The sequence below is a fragment of the Pyrgilauda ruficollis genome, unplaced genomic scaffold (assembly GCF_017590135.1).
Source record: "Pyrgilauda ruficollis isolate IOZ18807 unplaced genomic scaffold, ASM1759013v1 scaffold391, whole genome shotgun sequence".
In the NCBI taxonomy this organism is placed as follows: Eukaryota; Metazoa; Chordata; class Aves; order Passeriformes; family Passeridae; genus Pyrgilauda; species Pyrgilauda ruficollis.
In genome coordinates, this window is record NW_024525390.1 from 21,767 (window position 1) to 39,072 (window position 17,306).

The following is a 17,306-nucleotide window of genomic DNA, read 5'->3' on the forward strand; positions in this document are numbered from 1 at the left end:
GCTGGGCCACACTTTGCCCTCAGCTTCCTGCTGTGAAGCTGAACTCATTCTGTTCAAGTCAGCAGATTTCCTCTGCATTTATGTCATCAGTCAGATGAAAAATTGGCCCCTTAATTTGAATACAGTGGTGCATAGAGCTTTAGACTAACGTTTTAATGTAGCTGACCAATGCCCTGATAGAGCAAGGTGTGTTTAACAAATCTGGTATTGCCAGAAGGCTTTTGCTACTCTCAGAGACTGTGCTCTACACATGGACCAGCAGAAGAATTAAGGCAAAATCTGCCCTTTCCTTACCATGAAACAAGAACTGGAGGATATCACACGTGGGTAATGAACTTTTGTATGGAAGAATTTACTGCTCTTCTCTTCCACCAGGTGACCCTGTGTTCCAACACCGTGATGGAATTCTACAGGAAAATGCTGGTGGACCTGGAGGGTATTGGCACGGAAGTGGCATCACTGGTCATCACAGCCAGGTACCAGCCCTTCCCTGGCCTCCCTCAGCCCCTGCCTTGCACAGGGTTTGCTGGCTGCAGCTCCCACAGAGAAGTGCTGGTTAATGACCTCATGTTGTGCCCAGCTGGCATAAGAACAGGAGTTTGTGGACAGCAGCCTGTGGTGAAAAGCACCCCTGCTCACAGCCCAGCACGGTCCTGGGCCCTTTTCTAAAGGGACTAGGAATGACAAAATTTATTGGCCTGGGTTTTGGTGCTTGAGATGGAAAAATTTCCAGAGGGCCTCCTCTCCCTCTTCCGGCAAGGGTAGAGTTGTGCTGGGTTGTGACCACCCTGCAGTGGTTTGGGACACACCAAGCAGCCTGCTGAGAGTCAGGGTCTGGTTCTGCTCATGAGGGCACATGGCAGGGGGGAAGTGGCTCACAGCAAGAGTGGTGAGGGCAAGGTCTTAGGAGGGGAAAGCAGCCCTTGATGTGGCAGGTCAGCTCTAGTTTTTCTCCTTCCCTCTGCTTCCCATTTTGAGCTTTAATGTTCTCAGCCTTAAACCAAAAGTCATCCTTGCTGCAGCAGAATTCCATCCTGCTGTGCTGCTGTGGGTGTCAGTTTGATGCCAAGAGGGATGCAGTTCCCTGGTGCTGTTCCCTCTGCCAGGCAGAGCCATCCAGGCAGTGCCTGGGCTGCCATTTTGTAAAGCAAGTGGAACTGGGGACAGTCAGTGCATGGAGCTGTGGAGTGCAGGAGCCAGGGAGCTGCAGGGCCTGGGAGGGGCTGATCAGCCGCTCTGTAGAGCAGCTGGTGTCTCGTGCCCTCCAAGGCTGGGGCAAGCAGCTGAGTTCTCAGGCAGGGCAACAGCACCATGGCAGAGAAGAGTCATTTTTACTGGGACACTGGAGTTGTGTGTTCCTTGAGCCTTAGTGAGCTCTGATCCTTGTTGGGAAGATTCCCCCAGAGCTTGTGGATCACTGGGACTGTTACAGGAGTCCTTGCATGCCTTTTGGGTAAAGGAGGGGCTGAGGCAGCTGTGGGACAAAGTGCTCTGCCTGGGGCACTTGGCAGCCTCTGGGTGCTGCCTCTCAGGGTTTGCCCCTCCTTGACAAGACATGTTTGAGGGCGAAAACGTTGAAGGCAATTTATCACTGTAGGGCTGTTCAAAGTCTATTTGATAGTGACAAATGTGTTATGCTCCATTTCACAATCTTTGGGGGGTGAATGTTCTCCATTCTCTCAATATCTCTGATTCCCTTGGGGTCATCTCTTTTGCCCAGATGTCTCGTTCCTGACCTGCAAGTGTACCCTGAAATCCTGTTCTACGATGAGTGCCACCTGAAGGTGCCATACGAGAGGAAGTTCCTTGTTGCAAATAGCACCCATCTTCCTGGCTGCTACGGGCTTATTCCTCAGGTTTGGCATCGCATCCACTTCCTCCTCTCAAATATTATTGAGAAGATTATTAAGGGGGAAAAAAGGGTTTGGATAAGGCCTTGCTGGTTTCTATTCAGTCTTAAAGATCTGCTGAGAACAAGATCCTGAATGTAAACCTTAGGGTGCAGTTTAACCTCCTAAGAAACAGTTTATGTTCTAGTCTTCAGGCTGTTTTCTTGTGGGAGATGTTAGAGGGTTGTAAAAAGCTGCTGCATCCACAGACACCAGTGCCTGTGCTGGCAGCCTCCTTGCAGGATGCCCTGAGAATGCTAAGCCTACAATTCTTGCATCTTGTTTGTGTGTTTTACCTTTGTTCTGGGGATTTTTAAACATGCGTGTAAGTTGTTGTTGCGGTGGATGTTAAGGAGTTTAAGGTTTCTTCAGAGGTCCCTCTGAAGTTGCGTTTGATTCTGTCCCTTCCAGAAACGCAAGGAGAACTCTCCCATGTTCTACTCCAGCCCCAAGCCCTGTGGGATTGTCCAGCCTCACAGCTTTGCAGAGATCCCAGTTATAATCGAAGTCCAAACACTGGGCAAGCATCGCACCAACGTTCTTATCGGCGTGTTCGGGGATGAGAGAAACCCACGGGGGAGTGCAAGGGGAGATGTGTGCCTTCGTGCAGCTGCTCCTGGCAGGGTACAAAGGGTACAGGGATTCTTCTGGGGAAAACAGGCACAGGCTGCTGTGGAGAGAAGGACAGGAGGGATCAGTGGCACAAACAGCTCATGCCTCATAGGTGGTAATCTCAGTGTCTGACACAAAAGGTAGTTCATCTAAGCTGGAATCAATGATTATTTTAGTTAATTAATCTTTAAAGCTATTAACTTTGGAAACATCTGTTTTAAAATGTCTTGTCATCTCTCTGAGCACAAAAGATGTCAGAAGACTTCTGGGAGCCTTGAGCTTTCTGTAAAAGAAAGGAAAGCTGGCATTTGAAGAGTAGTTGGAGAAGGATTTAAACTTATATTAAAACACATGGAAATGATTATGCCAAATTCCCTGGACAGCATCAAACATCTGAACCTGAGCCATTGTGGCACTGTATCAGTCAACAGGAAGGACAGGCAGTGCAAGCTGTGCCAGGGAGCCTGAAGTCTGACAAAACAGTTGCTTTCAGCTATCAGGCTGCTTACCTTCAAGAGGAAGGTTTCTCCCCACCAGAATAACCAATTGTTTAACTCTCGGCCTGGTCTTAACTAGAAATTCCTTGCAAAGCTTTTACCTGTGGGCCAATAATTTGTGGTTTGAAAATTTCTCATACCTTAATCTTTTAAATTTGGAGGTGAATATGTAATTTTTTTTTCCCCAAAAGCCCAGCATTTCAGCTGGAGAGTGGCAGCAGTCCCTATAGAAATAACTTGAGTGGAGTTGAGCTGTTTAAGCTTTTTTAGCTTTCCCTGTTGTGGTTTGTTTTGGGTTTTTTTGAAATCTTTCTTGCCTGCTTCCTGGAACAGAGAGTAGAATTACGGAGCTCTGAACAGCCAGCAGAAATCTACCCAAGTCCAAGGCTGATAGAGTTTGGCACGATCCCAGTATTACAGCCTACTTCACGAAGCTTCGTCTTCTTCAACGAGGGTCTCATCCCTACAGACTTCAGGATAGAGATTGTGAGTATCTGTGGGACTGTTTTCCAGGGAAATGGACTGGTCAGTAGCAGCCATGACTTGGTTTTTATATGCAAGATTTCCATATTGCCCTGTGTGAGAGGAGGCAAGATACTCCAATATTCCATCTGAGCGAGGCAGAGGAGCCTGGCTCTGGAGTGGTTTTAGCTGGGGCACCCCTCAGTGAAGGCAGGTGCGGAGATGTTGGAGCAGAAATTAATCTGGATTGTGTCTCCTTAATTTTACGGAAGGTCTTTAGCTGTGCCTGTCACATTTTTGGAGCTCCATTTGGCACATTTGCTTTGTGCCAAACTGCTGTTAATAGTAGAGAGCACGGTGTGAGGTCTGTCCTCAGACTGCTCGTGGGGAGGCAATTTTCACACCTCCTGTGGGTCAAGCCAGCTGGGCTGTCCACACAAAGGCAAGTGTGGGAGTTGTGCACCCCCACAGCCTGTGATCTCTGTGCCCTTGAAGAGCATCCTTGGGGAGCAGCTGCAGAGAAAGGCTGTTTAACACCTGGAGGCTGCATAGGGCAGAAGGAGCTGGGGCTGCTCCCCTGGCAGGGGGAGCAGGGCTGGTGCAGCCAGGAAGGGCTTGTACAACCATTTAGAGGTGACTTTCCAAAGTGCACTGGGGCACCTCTCTACAGCTGATGATCGGTGGGAAGTGAGGGCTTCAGTCCTTTAGGGGATGCTGAAAAGTACTGTTGGCCCCTTGGGAAAGAAGAGTTTGGTGTTGGGGTTTTGCACAACTGGTTTTGCAGAGATATTCTTCAGGCTCTCAGCAGTGTCCTCCAGCCATGTGGTTTCTGCAGTGGAATTTGAGCAGTCCTGGCTTCCTCTGGCTTTGAGTCTTTGTGAGAAGCCAGGAAAGAGAAAGCAGCTTTGCTTGGCACACACTCCAGAGAAAGACTGGGGAAGGAACACTGTCCTGAGGATAAGCATCCCTTGGGTTGGGCAAAACTGGGTGGGTTAATTAGGTGAGTCCGTTAAAGGAGGGGAAAATACAGGTTGTATGAGCTCTGCTGTTGCCCAATACTGTATTTTAGGGATTTTAAGCCTGTATGATTTTTATCATCCTCTCTTTAGTCTTTCTTTTCTTGTATTCCACAAGAGACCAGGGTGTATGGTTTCCATCCTAAATGCACACTATGCTTGTCTTACAGGCTCGCAGACCCCACTGCGTTGTTACTGAACCCAGAGAAGGAGTGATCCCTGCTGGGGGTGAGATGTCCTCGCTTGACCAAGTGGCTGCCCCAGAACAAAAGGTTCCCGAAATGGCGCCCGGATGAGGCGGTCCCTCCGTGTGGCTGAGAGACCAAGGGAAGACGGCATCACATCCTTCCCTTCCAAAATGGCAAGCAGGGGCCCAGGAACAAAGAGACAGGAGGGTGACAACCCCCACCGGCAAGGCAGGAGCCCACAGAGCAGTTCCAGAGGCAGACGGAAACTCTCTGTTTTGTGCGGGGTCTGCACCGCCGCTGCTGCCGCTTCCTCATGCTGTCTGTGGGCTCTGCTGCTGCCCTGCTCTGCCCGGGACCTCACTCGACTTTTTGCTGCCAGCACAGTTTGCAAAGTTCACTTCCAAACAGTTTCTAATTGCAAAACGAAGTTTCTACAAATGGCTACCAGTGCAAAACCAAAGCTGCTTACGAAGGAGAGAGGCTCTGCTCCCCTGGTTTCGTCTCCTGGAGCAGGCACACAATTTTTACCAGCTCGCTGGGATCATCCAGAAACTGCCACTGACCTGGCTTTTAGAAATGCCTACAATCATACCCCCACGCACAAGGTCCCCAAGTGCAGGATCTCAAAGATGCAGTAACAGCTTCAGGCACAGATTAATACAAAATACAGCAACAGTATGAAATCACCCCAGAACAAACATTTTGGAGGAAAACACCATGTCCTGTTAGCCTCACCTGGAAAATGCTACACTACCATTATAAACATATTTCCCTTTGCAATAACGACATCAAAATGCCACCTTATCAGACACTATTTCTGGTCTACCTTAAAAGCTGGAAATGTAGACAGTCTCCAAGCAATTAACACCTCAGGTTGCTCACTGAGAGCAATCTGATGACCAGGGAAATAGCTACTCCCATACTATTTTCCATCCTGCCTTCTGTTCTAGCCTCATTCCCTGTATACATCGGTTCAGAGTAACAAACCGGGGCTGCCGTTTCCATCGGCTCTCCTGGAGCGTGGGATGCTGCAGCCCACCTGAGGAGGAGGAGGGCCAGAGTGTCTCAGCCCTCAGTAGCCCCAAGGATGATTCCCAGAGTCCCAAACTTGCCAACCCCGTGTTTGGGCTGGAGCCACTGTCGATGGAGCTGAAGCCAGGCCAGTCTGCGGACATGGTGCTGCGAGGCTTCTCCCGCATCGCACAGGTGAGGTCCCCACCACAGGCTGAGCCTGGGGAACCATCAGATCCCCTCCCCAGGGCATGGTCCGCAGTCCCTTGACATTTGCCTGGGGAAAATAAGCAGAGGCCTTCAAGAAAGTGGTTTAAGACCTCATGTTTCTGTGGCAGCACCAGTTGCTTTCTTTGTTGGCCACCATCAGACCAGCTAAGGCTTTATTGTGATTCCACAGCTACCAAAACCCAGTGCTGATCCCAAAGTAGGGGTGGAAGGAAATATTGCTCTTTTGGGGCAAACAGTCTTGCATGGTTAGTCAGCAAAGAAGGGCAGAGAAATAAGTTACACTTAGACTAGGAGCTCAAAAAGAAAGTGAATTAAACAAGTGCCAAGTGATTTATCTGGGGTAAGCAGAGAGTAAAACAAAAGCCATGTCAAGGTAGGGAGTTTCTCACAAGGGCCTTTTGGGTGCAGTGTTAAAGACAATTGAGCACAGAATAAATAAGCTGCATCACAGGAAGAAAAGGGGGCAGTGACTGTAACTCTGTGGCAGGAATAAGGCCTGTGCTGGGTGGTGGGTGCTGAGCCAATGCAGGGCTTTTGCTGGATGCCCTGCCACCACCCACTAGTGACAAGTGACTCTTGCATGCAGGAGGTGCAGAATCATGTGATGTGTGAAGATGAATTAGGGACAGGCATCAGGACAGAGAAGATAAAGATAATAGAAACAGTCCTTACCTGCAAATATATTGATCCCTCTATAGAAGTGTCAGCCAGACATTTCACTTTCCGCGTGGAGAAGGTAAGTCTCTGCATTGCATCCTGGCACTTAACTGCATGGCTGAGAGGGCTGTGTGCTTGTGTTAAAGCTCCTCTTTACCCTTTCTGAGGCACTTTGTAAAGTGAGTGAAGATGCTTTTAGAGATGAGACTGGTATTTACCTTCCCCAAAGTAAAATTGCAGTTACAGCTGCACTGCCAAGGAGGATCATGGCCACTTGTAGCATCCCATGAACTCTCCTCCCTTAGTCAACCCCCAAGCCCTCAGCCCTGGAAACATTAACTACTTACTGTAGAGTCACCCCTCCCAAAGAGAAAAACGGTCTTCCCCATGGACTTGGTGTAGCAACTGCCTCTGGTTTCTCCTTCCCAGTCACTGGCTTGGCACTCCTGGTGGCCATCCCCTTTCCCCTGGAGGCCAGTCCCCTCTGCCCAGCCCTTAGCTCCTATGTCCACCTTCTTAAGCTGCCTGCTGCACGTGGTTCATCCTCTTTCCTGCTGGGTATCCCTTCAGCTACTGTGTTATTCTGCTGGAATAAAACCTTGCAAAAGAGCCTTTCTTGCCTCTATCGCTGAGCCAGTTGTGGTGAGTGTTGAGTGGAGGTTTGACTGTGTTGCCTGAATGTTCCCTCAGCTTGCCTTGCCACAGGAGAGGCTTGCTGGGGACAAGAGATAGGCAGCAGCCTACCACTGTAACACCCACTTTTTTAGCCACTTCCAGACAAATGCCAGTTTCTCTGCTCACTGTAAAGGGAGGTTTTGGAGGATGCTCCAAGGCGCAGTGATATGTCTGTACTCTGATTCTGTAGGGAAGCTGGGGAAAATGGAGATTCCTGTGAATTCCTCAGGCTGACAAGGAAAAACCCATCATCTCCTGTGCCTCTTTGCCTTCTCTGCTGTTGGCATATAAGCTTTGTACTATAGCTATATAGTATAGCTCTGTGCATTTCCCTAAGTCTCACCTGCTTCAAAGGACCCCCCAGACATCCTGCAGCTGCAGTGGTGATAACACTGGGGCAAAGCAGGTGCCCTTTAGTCTCTGGATCCCAACTACAGCATCATCTTTCCCTCTCCTGCAAGTTGTTTGAAAAATACAAGATGTTTCATCCTTTCTGAAAGGTTTCTGTAGTTTCAGGCCTCTCCTCTGGTTCCCAGGCTCCCGCTGAAGTACAGAATCCCTGGAACAGGCAGTTCAGATGTAATTTAGAAGCTTTTCAGCTGTCTCTGATTCTGCCTAGGTTCTGCTCAATGCCACGCATACAAACTGATTTATGGCATACTGTGGCACAGCACCTGTTTGATATCAGTACATCCAGAACTAGTTTCCCAAACTCTCTGGTTTCTCTAAACCATGCAGGAAGCCCAGCACAATGCATAGACAGGAAGGAAGAGCCTAGGCTTTTGTGAGGCTGCTAGAGCCAATAAGGTTGTGAGGAATGACTGTATGTGAGTGAAGACCATCTAGTGCTGTTCTGCCTAATACGAAGACAAAACTGGAGCCAAATGGTCTGGATTCACTTTCTGCTTTAGATCTTTCTTCAAGCAGCCACATCCTCTCAGGAACCTATTTCCTCATCTGTACATGGGAGTGTTTCCCTGTCCCCCAGAGGATGCTGTGGTTTCTAAAGATGAAAAGCATCTGCTATAAAGAAAAATCTCCTGGAAGGGTAGAAACAAATAGAAAGGGTAAATAGAGATGTATGCACTTCTGAGGCTAAAGAATGTGAGATGCAGCAGAAGCACAAGGTGGTCTATGGCTACTTGAGGCTGTTTTTCCTTGTCTCCCGTTTCCATAGAAACCCGGTGACATCCTGACTCTGCAGTACCAGCCTTTGTCTTTAAAAAACACCTGCCTGGTGCCACTGGACCTTATGCTGGACTTGGAGCAGCCGTTCAAGAAATGAACCATGCTGGGGTGACTTTGAACATTTACTGTTTTGTGCTGTCAGACCTTGAGACATTCTCCCACAGGCGATTAATTACTGCTCATCTCCTTGCAGCCTGTGAGAGTGGATGTAGGGGAGACCTGTCATCTCTACATTGCATTTGACCCAGCTTATGAACTGGAATTTAAGAGCTGGAAAAAAGAGAAGATGCTGAAGATAGACATGGTCAGGGGCCATCCTTTTGTGGAGCATATCGTCCTTTGGGGAGAAGTGCACTTCCCAAATCTCCAAATCCAGCCCAGCACCCTGGAGTTTGGCTGCATCCTGCCTGGCACTGAAGAAGTGCGTTCTCTGGAGATGACCAACTGCAGCCCACTTCCCGTCCAGTACCACTGGTCATTCCATTCAGACAGCGCCAGCTGAACAGCCTTCCCTTTCCTTCTTTTCTGAGACAACTCCTTTGCTGCCAGGATGATTTCTTTCCCAGAGGTCAGCATTCAGTGGACACCTTGGATTCTTCACTTCCTTTTTTTGTGACACTTGTTACTCATTTTGACTTTTTCCCCACTGCAACATGTTCCTTATGGGTTCCGTACTGCTTGACAGCAGAACTCGTTCATCACATCATCTCCTATCCCTGCCTCCCAGACAGTTTCTTCTTTAGAGTGAAAAATGTCATTGTCTGGGCACCATGGTCCTGGGAAGTTGCCTCAAACCATTCATTAAAACTATAGACAGTGGAATAGATGATTAGGGGATCTCTTAGGGGTTGTGATGAGACTGCCCCTCATCCAGCAATGAAACCCAGCCTTAGGTAACAAGTGACAAAGCTGAAGACAGTGATTCTTTGGGGAGCAGGTCATTACAGGCCCTGAGTGCCTGGGTGGGAATGGAGCATCCAGGTCGTGTTTGACTGTGGGGAGCACTTGCAGCTCAGCAGGGTGACAGGCAGGCAGGGCTTGACTCTGTCCCTCACGTGGCATTAGAAACACAAGCAGAGTTACCCTGAGCACCTGCTTCAATTTAAAATGGGGAATGTGACCTGAGTCACCTGGGAGGGTTGGAAAATGTCAACCAACCCCCCTGCACTGTCAGGGAAACATTCCTGATAAATAGCTGGTGGAGCTGCAGAGTTTCTGGTGTTGGGCACTGGGGGGCTGTGCTGGCTGTCACTGGCTGGGTCTGCCCCTCGGTGCCTCAAATCTCACCTTTTTGCTTGCCTTCTCTGTCTTTTCCTCTCCCACTGTGCTTTTTGCATCCCCACAAGATGTTAATCCCTGTCCTCTGTAGTTCCTCAATGCAAGCAGTTGCAGCTGCTGCAGCACCTCAGTGTCATCCCTGGGCTGCCTTTAGAACAGAGCTGCTCCAGCCTGGATTGGGAAGGGCTGGATCAAACCATTTCTCAGTTCAGTGTGCCAGCAGCCACCCAGGGGCTGCATCCTGAGCAGGAGCTGCTTTTGACTCAGCTTTTGGACTGGATTTGAAGAGCTGGAAAAAAGAGAAAGTTCTGAAGATAGACATGGTCAGGGGCCATCCTTTTGTGGAGCGTATCACCCTTCAGGGAGAAGTGCACTTCCCAAATCTCCAAATCCAGCCCAGCACCCTGGAGTTTGGCTGCATCGTGCCTGGCACTGAAAAAGTGCGCTCTCTGAAGATGACCAACTGCAGCCCACTTCCCGTCCAGTACCACTGGTCATTCCATTCAGACAGCCAGGTGAACAGGTTGAGGTATGTGCACCTTTGCCCTCTCCTTGAAGCTCTTCTTGCTGGTGGCCTGTTTGCACTTGGCAAAGAACAAAGCTGTTTGCCTGGGATCTGACCAATAACACTGACCAGCCGTGCTCAGGCTGGATGCAGGGAATAGGTTTTCCACCAATTTGGTGCTGCATAGCCCCCATAGTGGTTTCCCCTGGGAAGGAAAGCTGGGGTGAAAGCTGCTTTCTCAGTCTTCTGTGGCCTGAGGCAATGTCCACCTTGATGAAGGTCTCCTAGTCCCAGCTCCCACAGTGCTGCTGGAGGCCCTTCTGGCCCCTCTGCTTTGGGATGGGTCCTCTCTGCAGGAGCTGCTCTCTGCTCCTTGCCTTCCTCCCTTGCATTGTGCTGGAGGATGCCCAGAAAGTCCCAACACCAGAGAAAGAGCTACTTAGTGCCTGGGCTGATGCTGAACAGCCAGCTGAACAGCCTTCCCTTTCCTTCTTTTCTGAGACAACTCCTTTGCTGCCAGGATGATTTCTTTCCCAGAGGTCAGCATTCAGTGGACACCTTGGATTCTTCACTTCCTTTTTTTGTGACACTTGTTACTCATTTTGACTTTTTCCCCACTGCAACATGTTCCTTATGGGTTCCGTACTGCTTGACAGCAGAACTCGTTCATCACATCATCTCCTATCCCTGCCTCCCAGACAGTTTCTTCTTTAGAGTGAAAAATGTCATTGTCTGGGCACCATGGTCCTGGGAAGTTGCCTCAAACCATTCATTAAAACTATAGACAGTGGAATAGATGATTAGGGGATCTCTTAGGGGTTGTGATGAGACTGCCCCTCATCCAGCAATGAAACCCAGCCTTAGGTAACAAGTGACAAAGCTGAAGACAGTGATTCTTTGGGGAGCAGGTCATTACAGGCCCTGAGTGCCTGGGTGGGAATGGAGCATCCACGTTGTGTTTGACTGTGTGGGGAGCACTTGCAGCTCAGCAGGGTGACAGGCAGGCACGGCTCAACTGTGTCCCTCATGTGGCATTAGAAACACATACAGAGTTACCCTGAGCACCTGCTTCAATTTAAAATGGGGAATGTGACCTGAGTCACCTGGGAGTGTTGGAAAATGTCAATCAAGCTCTCAGCACTGTCAGGGAAACATTCCTGATAAATACCTGGTGGAGCTGCAGAGTTTCTGGGGTTGGGCACTGGGGGAGCTGTGCTGTCTGTCACTGGCTGGGTCTGCCCCTTGGTGCCTCAAATCTCACCTTTTTGCTTGCTTTCTCTGTCTTTTCCTCTCCCACTGTGCTTTTTGCATCCCCACAAGGTGTTCATCCCTGTCCTCTGTAGTTCCTCAATTTAAGCAGTTGCAGCTGCTGCACTGCTGCTACCCTGGGCTGCCTTTGGAACAGAGCTGCTCCAGCCTGGATTGGGAAGGGCTGGATCAAGCCATTTCTCAGTTCAATGTGCCAGCACCCACCCAGGGGCTGCATCCTGAGCAGGAGCTGCTCGTGCACTCCTCCCACTGCAGGTCCCTGTTCATAGTTATCTTATTTTCCAGATATGAGCTTTACCCACCTAAATTCAAACCCCAACCACCAAAGGAGAAGAGAACCTTGGGTTCCTCAGCATATCAAAGGAGACGTTTCAAGATTAGAAACGTGAAGGAGCCAGTCACAGCCCTGAAAGAATCACAGGATCTTGCCCAATCTTTAGGAGCAGAGGTAGATTTTTTTGTACCCTAGTGCTTGTGTACAAGCCTGCCACCAACAAGTCATGCTCGTGCTGCTGACCTCTCTTTTTGCTGCCCTGTTGTCCTGTGCCCTGAGAATTGGCTGGGCCAGTGGCTGGACTGTGTGGGAGGGAGAAATAGGAGAGTTTTCCTTGGAGAAGCCCACTCAGATCCTTCAGGCCTGTGTTGAGTGTGGGATGTTTTTGCCTTGTTTCCTTCACAATGTAAGATGTGGCTTTTATCTGCAGCATGATGGTAAGAGCTCCAGCTTCCTTCCCAAACCATGCTCTGATGAGTCCTGATCTCCATGTACCCTCTTCCCAAGCCAGCCAGCCTACCTGTTTCCAGGCACCTTGAGAAAGCAGCATATATATCAGAGAGAGAAGGGAAAAGCCTCAGGAGTCAGATGAGCTGGGCTGGAGTCCTTCCCTGAGCTCCAAGAGCTCTCACTCTGAATCTCCTTTTCTAAAAGCAGTAAGAAAGGCTTTTTAAAGGCCAGTTGTGCATCAGAGAGAGAATTTCTACTGCCAGGAGATATCCCAGTTCACTTTAATGTAGTGTATTAATTAATGCATTGATCCATGAGTATGGGAGAAGTTTTTCCCCGTGGTCCTCCACTGGTCAGTGGCATGGATGCAGGATGAGATCAGGGGGATTCTGGCAGTGTTTGGGGAATAGGCCCCTCCAGGTACAGCTGCACTTTGCTCCAAGATGCACCTCTGCATCCATTTCCATGCTCCACACCTCAGTCTCTCCTGTCCTCCATCCAGGCTTTCAGTATCGTGCCACTGTCAGGTGTGCTGCAGCCAGGAGAGAGCCAGCAGGTCTCCTTCACCTTCTCCGGCCACCTCAACACCATCGCCCGTGTGAAGGCGCTGTGCCACGTGGAGGGAGGCCCCACCTATGAGGTGCTGGTGACCGGGGAGACCTCATGTGCCAGCTACTCCCTGAGGCCCCGGCAGATCAGCTGTGGCTTACAGGTAACACACGTGTTCCCTGGTGATGCAGCCCACTGGAGCCCAGGCTAGCTCTTGAAACTCGGGCGCTGTGCCAGGAGTGGAGAACTGCCTTGGCGTGGGGATTTGCCAGAAGCAGAAGCTTTAGAGCCACTTGCTCTACAGTGCCGGACAGAAGCCACAACAGGGACCAGGCAAAGGAGAAAGGAGGAGGCTCTCTGTCTTGAGGCTCCACACAGAAGGTTTTATTTCAAGTGAAAGCAGCAAGCCAAAAGGGCCCTGAATAACTGGGTGCACAGATTTTATAGTGTTACAACTCAGGGGGCAGTTACAAGCAGTTGTGCAATGGGGAGTCTTCTTAGGAGGGGTAAAGGGAAGACATCATTTGTTAGGGACCGGACAGGGAGTGGAAAGCGAAAGTCACATGGGCCAGTGGGGCATCAAAGTTTAGGGGAATTCCAAAGGGGTGTGGCAGTCAGGGATTGGCCCAGGGTAAGAGTGGCAGAGAAGGTTTGGCAATAAGGGGCTGGGTTGCATTGACAGGCAGGGAAAGAGCTGGAACAAGGGGTGGGGAAAAGTGTGAGGGACAGCTTTGAGGCAGGGTACAAATCAGGGATGAACCAACTTGGGGAGAACATGGAGGTGTAACAGAGCAAATTATTTGACAATAAACTAACAAGATAAACATGAATCGCAACGCCCTGGCACAGCTCCTTGCCTTGGTGGGTTCCTGCCCACCTCGGTCCAGGGCTCCCTTCCCTTCCCAGCCCCTTTGTTGGCTCTGGGGCTTGGAAGTACAACCTTTGAGGGACACATCTGGCATCCAAGCTGGTTTAAAATGGCCATCTCCAACCCTCTCCAAAATGCTGGCAATGCCTCTTTTTCAGGGTACCTAACACTGCCTCCTGGGGCAGGTACAGTCCCAGTGGAGGTGCTCTGAGGAGTGTGTCCCTGAGACATCCCTCTGCTGATCCACTCCTAAACCTGACCTCCAAGGAGATGCTCTTGTCTAAAGCTCTTGCTTAATCCACACAACAGTCAAGGGAAGAAGCTGGGCTTCTGGTCACTATAGTTGGAGAGACTGTCCCAGAATAATCCCCACTTCACTCTTTTCCAGTCGAAAGCCCACAGATATTTCCAGCTGCTGGCCCTGTCTGTGTTGCCCTGTGTGACTCCCTTGTTGCATGTATGTTGCTTGCCAGTACTTGCATGCAGGTGCCTTTTCTTCTGCAATGCCTCAGTGCTGTCTCTTTCTCCTGGCTGTTGGTGACCCCTCAGAGTGCAGAGGGCCTGTGTCCCCTGGTTCATTTATTACTGGCCCTCACATGGTTGTTACCACACCTCTGTGTGCTGCCAGAGCTCCCTGGTGCTGTGCAGGTGCCCTGTGCCTGGGGGTTCCCCAGGTTCCCCTATCTCCTCCCTGGTCCCTGCTCCCAGGATGTGTCTGCTTTCAATCCCAGGAGAGAGGAAGGAGATTCCCAGCAGCAGGCCTGGGTCTGTGACTTCCCTTTCCTGTGCCTTCTCTCCAGATGTTTAATGAAATTCATCACAGCAATGTCACCCTGGAGAACACTGGCAAGACTGAATTCAGCTGGGTGCTAAACTCTAGCCCTGCAGACCAGCATCTGCCTGGTGTGTTTCTGGTCAACCCCACCACTGTAAGTAGCACAAGTGACTGACCCCAGCCCTGTGTCAGGTGGCCCAGGAGAGTTTTAAAGGGAAAAAAGCCGGGAGGGGAGTGGGAGGGAAAAGGGGGGAAAAAGTCGGAGGGGAAAACCCCAAACCCAGTCATGAGAGAGACAGAGCTGTAAGCCATTTCTGCTGGGAAGAGAAGGTCAAACAAGTGCTCTCCTGATAGACACCCCCCACGGTTTTGGCTGGTGGGTGGCTCTGCTGTCACAGGGCAGACACGGTGGGAGGCACAAGCGTGTTGGTCGCTGTCTGTCCCACTCTAAGGGGAGCAGAGGAGAATTCTTTTTGATAGGCTTCTCAGACAAACGCAGCGTCATATCTGAAAACTGTTTATTGATAAAGAAAGGGTATGGTCCTGACCAGAAGGGGACAGAAAAAAGAGCAGAGAGAGAAAATGAGAAACGGAGAGCGTAACCCAGGACAGGGACAGAGCGTTACCGCTGGGACCCTGGGGCGCTGTGTCGGCGCCCTGCTCGGCAGATGGAGCAGCTGTGCTGCCAGCCGCACCGAGCGTGCGGCCGGGCGGGCTCGATCCGCCGGGCAGCAGGGCCGGCTGTCCCGCGGGGTGCGGCCGGGCCGGGCTCAGCAGCCGCGGTCCGTCACGGTCGGGACGCGGCGGCTGCTCCCTCGGGGAAGCAGCGGAGCACTGCGTTGCCGTGGCGAGCGGGCAAGCGGCGGGAGCAGCGTAGACAGACAGGGAAGAAGTGGCTCTGCAGGGAGCTGGACCCTCCGGGTGCTCCAAGCCCAACAAAAAACCAAAAATGGCAGGGGAAAACTGGCAGTGTTAACTTCTTGTATATGCTAAGATTCCTCCCATAACTCAGCCCTTTTAGGAAGACGGGCAAAATTTTCCCAGGCTTCGGGGTCTGCCTGCCTCCAGCGGGGTGGTCGCTTGCAGTCCCCCAGACACGGAGCCTGCCTGCATTTTCTCCTAGCCATCTCCTTTACATGTGGGATTGTGTTAAGGCTCCCAGCACGTCTACAGCCCCTGTAGTAATTTTTCACCCCATGTCAGAAAGTGGATTTATAACATATGTTGTGGCATAGCTTAAAATTTAATTGGTTGCTCACAGTCACTCTGGGGACCCTGACAGCTGAGATCTCAGGTTGTGCTAGCACTGGAGGGTCACCTTACCCAGGCTGTGTGATCACATATCCCTTACATAGGCCTGCTGCTCCCTGCCTCCTCCAGCTTTGTTGCTGTGCAGCAGCTTTGTGGGGCAGTGAGGGAGCCAGGGAGCAGCGGGGCTGGAAGAGCAGGGAGAAAAATTAGGAGCATCCCACCACTGTCCAAGCTTCTCAGTCCTGCCTGGGATTCTTTGAGCCGAAGCAGCACTCCTGCCTTTGTCCTTCCTTGCAGTGGGAAGAGGAAGCGATTGGCTTCCCCATTTCTTCATGTCTGTCTCCTACAAGGGATGAGAGGAGCTGCTGGCCCTGCTGAGTGCAGGGACTTCCCTTCCACAGGGCAGGAGAAGAGACTTTTTTTGATGGGGCAGGCTCTTGCTGGCTGAGGGCAAACCCCATCAGCAGCAGAGCTGTGCTCACACCGGGCTGTGCTGGGGCTGCAGCCTTACGAGCCCTGGGGAGGACACACGGCACCCCGGGGTCAGAGGCTCAACCTTTTGGGCATGAGGAAGGTAGAAGGTATGAAAAACGAAGGCCACTCCTCAGTTAAAATTTAAATAAAATTTAATAGGAGGCAATAGGGGACAAAGTCAACAAAGCAGAAGTAACAGTGCTGGGTGCTTGGCTTGGGTGCTTAGCCAGAGGCACGCACCAGTCAACACCCCTTATATACCCTGGGTATTGCATCAGCCTAATCCATATCTACAAATGTTTACACATATTGATATATTTTTACGTAGTCCCTCCTCTGTCCCACCTTTTTGGAGCATGTGCAGTTGTCCTAGTCCTGGTCATTTGTTACTTTTTGACATATTCAAAAGGTTTCCATTCCTTCATTGGTCAAATGTTAATATTACAACAACTCTTCACCAACACTGGTATCATAACACAACATTCGCTTTAATAGAACTCTAAACTTTAGCAAAACTTCTTTTACAAAAGTCAACATTATAAAACACATAGTATTTACTCTAACAGTTGTGAAAGCCGAGACTGTAATATGTTTATCACTAAGGTGATGTGGTCTGATGGTTTCTTCTAGATGAGAACCTATGTTCTCAGCCTGTCTGTCCCCTGAGCCATCCCCATCAAACACTGATGCATTCCCTCCCTCCTCTCCTGTCCTTGCAGGGCTCCATTGCACCTGGCGAGAAGCAAGTGCTGGAATTCTCTTACCTACCAGGATTACCAGGAGCGTTCAGCAGGACTTACCAGCTTACAGTGGGTGACCTGGACCCGGAAAATATCTTCCTGAAAGGAGAAGCTTCCTTTCCCATGATCAGTGTCAACCTGCCCTGGAACATCAAAGGTGGGCACTGCCTGTCTGCCCCCAGGAAGGGCCCCTCTGGTTTTGTTCCCTACCATATGCCCATAGGGCAGCTCATGTCCACCTTCACCAAGGCTGGAGAGTTGCAGGACTCCCAGACCAAGTCAAGCCTTCTTCATGACTCTTGAGCAGAGGATCCCATGTGGACTTTGTCCCAGGAACCAACCTGCAGAGCCTGCCAGCACATCTAGCAGGGTCCTGAAGGATGATGGCTAGACTGAAAGGCTTGGGAAAGCTGTAAGAGAGGCTGGCAGGGCTTCTGGCAGGGTTGG

General features: G+C 50.5%; 1 protein-coding gene across 1 annotated transcript in view; it reads left to right on the top strand.

Moving 5' to 3' along the window:
* LOC121358501 (hydrocephalus-inducing protein homolog) overlaps window positions 1-17,306 on the top strand; it is a 57,671-nt gene that overhangs the window by 15,666 nt on the left and 24,699 nt on the right. The window contains 10 exon segments of the mRNA XM_041476732.1: window positions 376-476; window positions 1,721-1,856; window positions 2,301-2,485; window positions 5,615-5,870; window positions 6,493-6,642; window positions 8,416-8,919; window positions 10,067-10,233; window positions 12,183-12,189; window positions 12,705-12,914; window positions 14,420-14,548. Of these exon segments, the coding sequence (XP_041332666.1) occupies window positions 376-476; window positions 1,721-1,856; window positions 2,301-2,485; window positions 5,615-5,870; window positions 6,493-6,642; window positions 8,416-8,919; window positions 10,067-10,233; window positions 12,183-12,189; window positions 12,705-12,914; window positions 14,420-14,548 (1,845 nt within the window).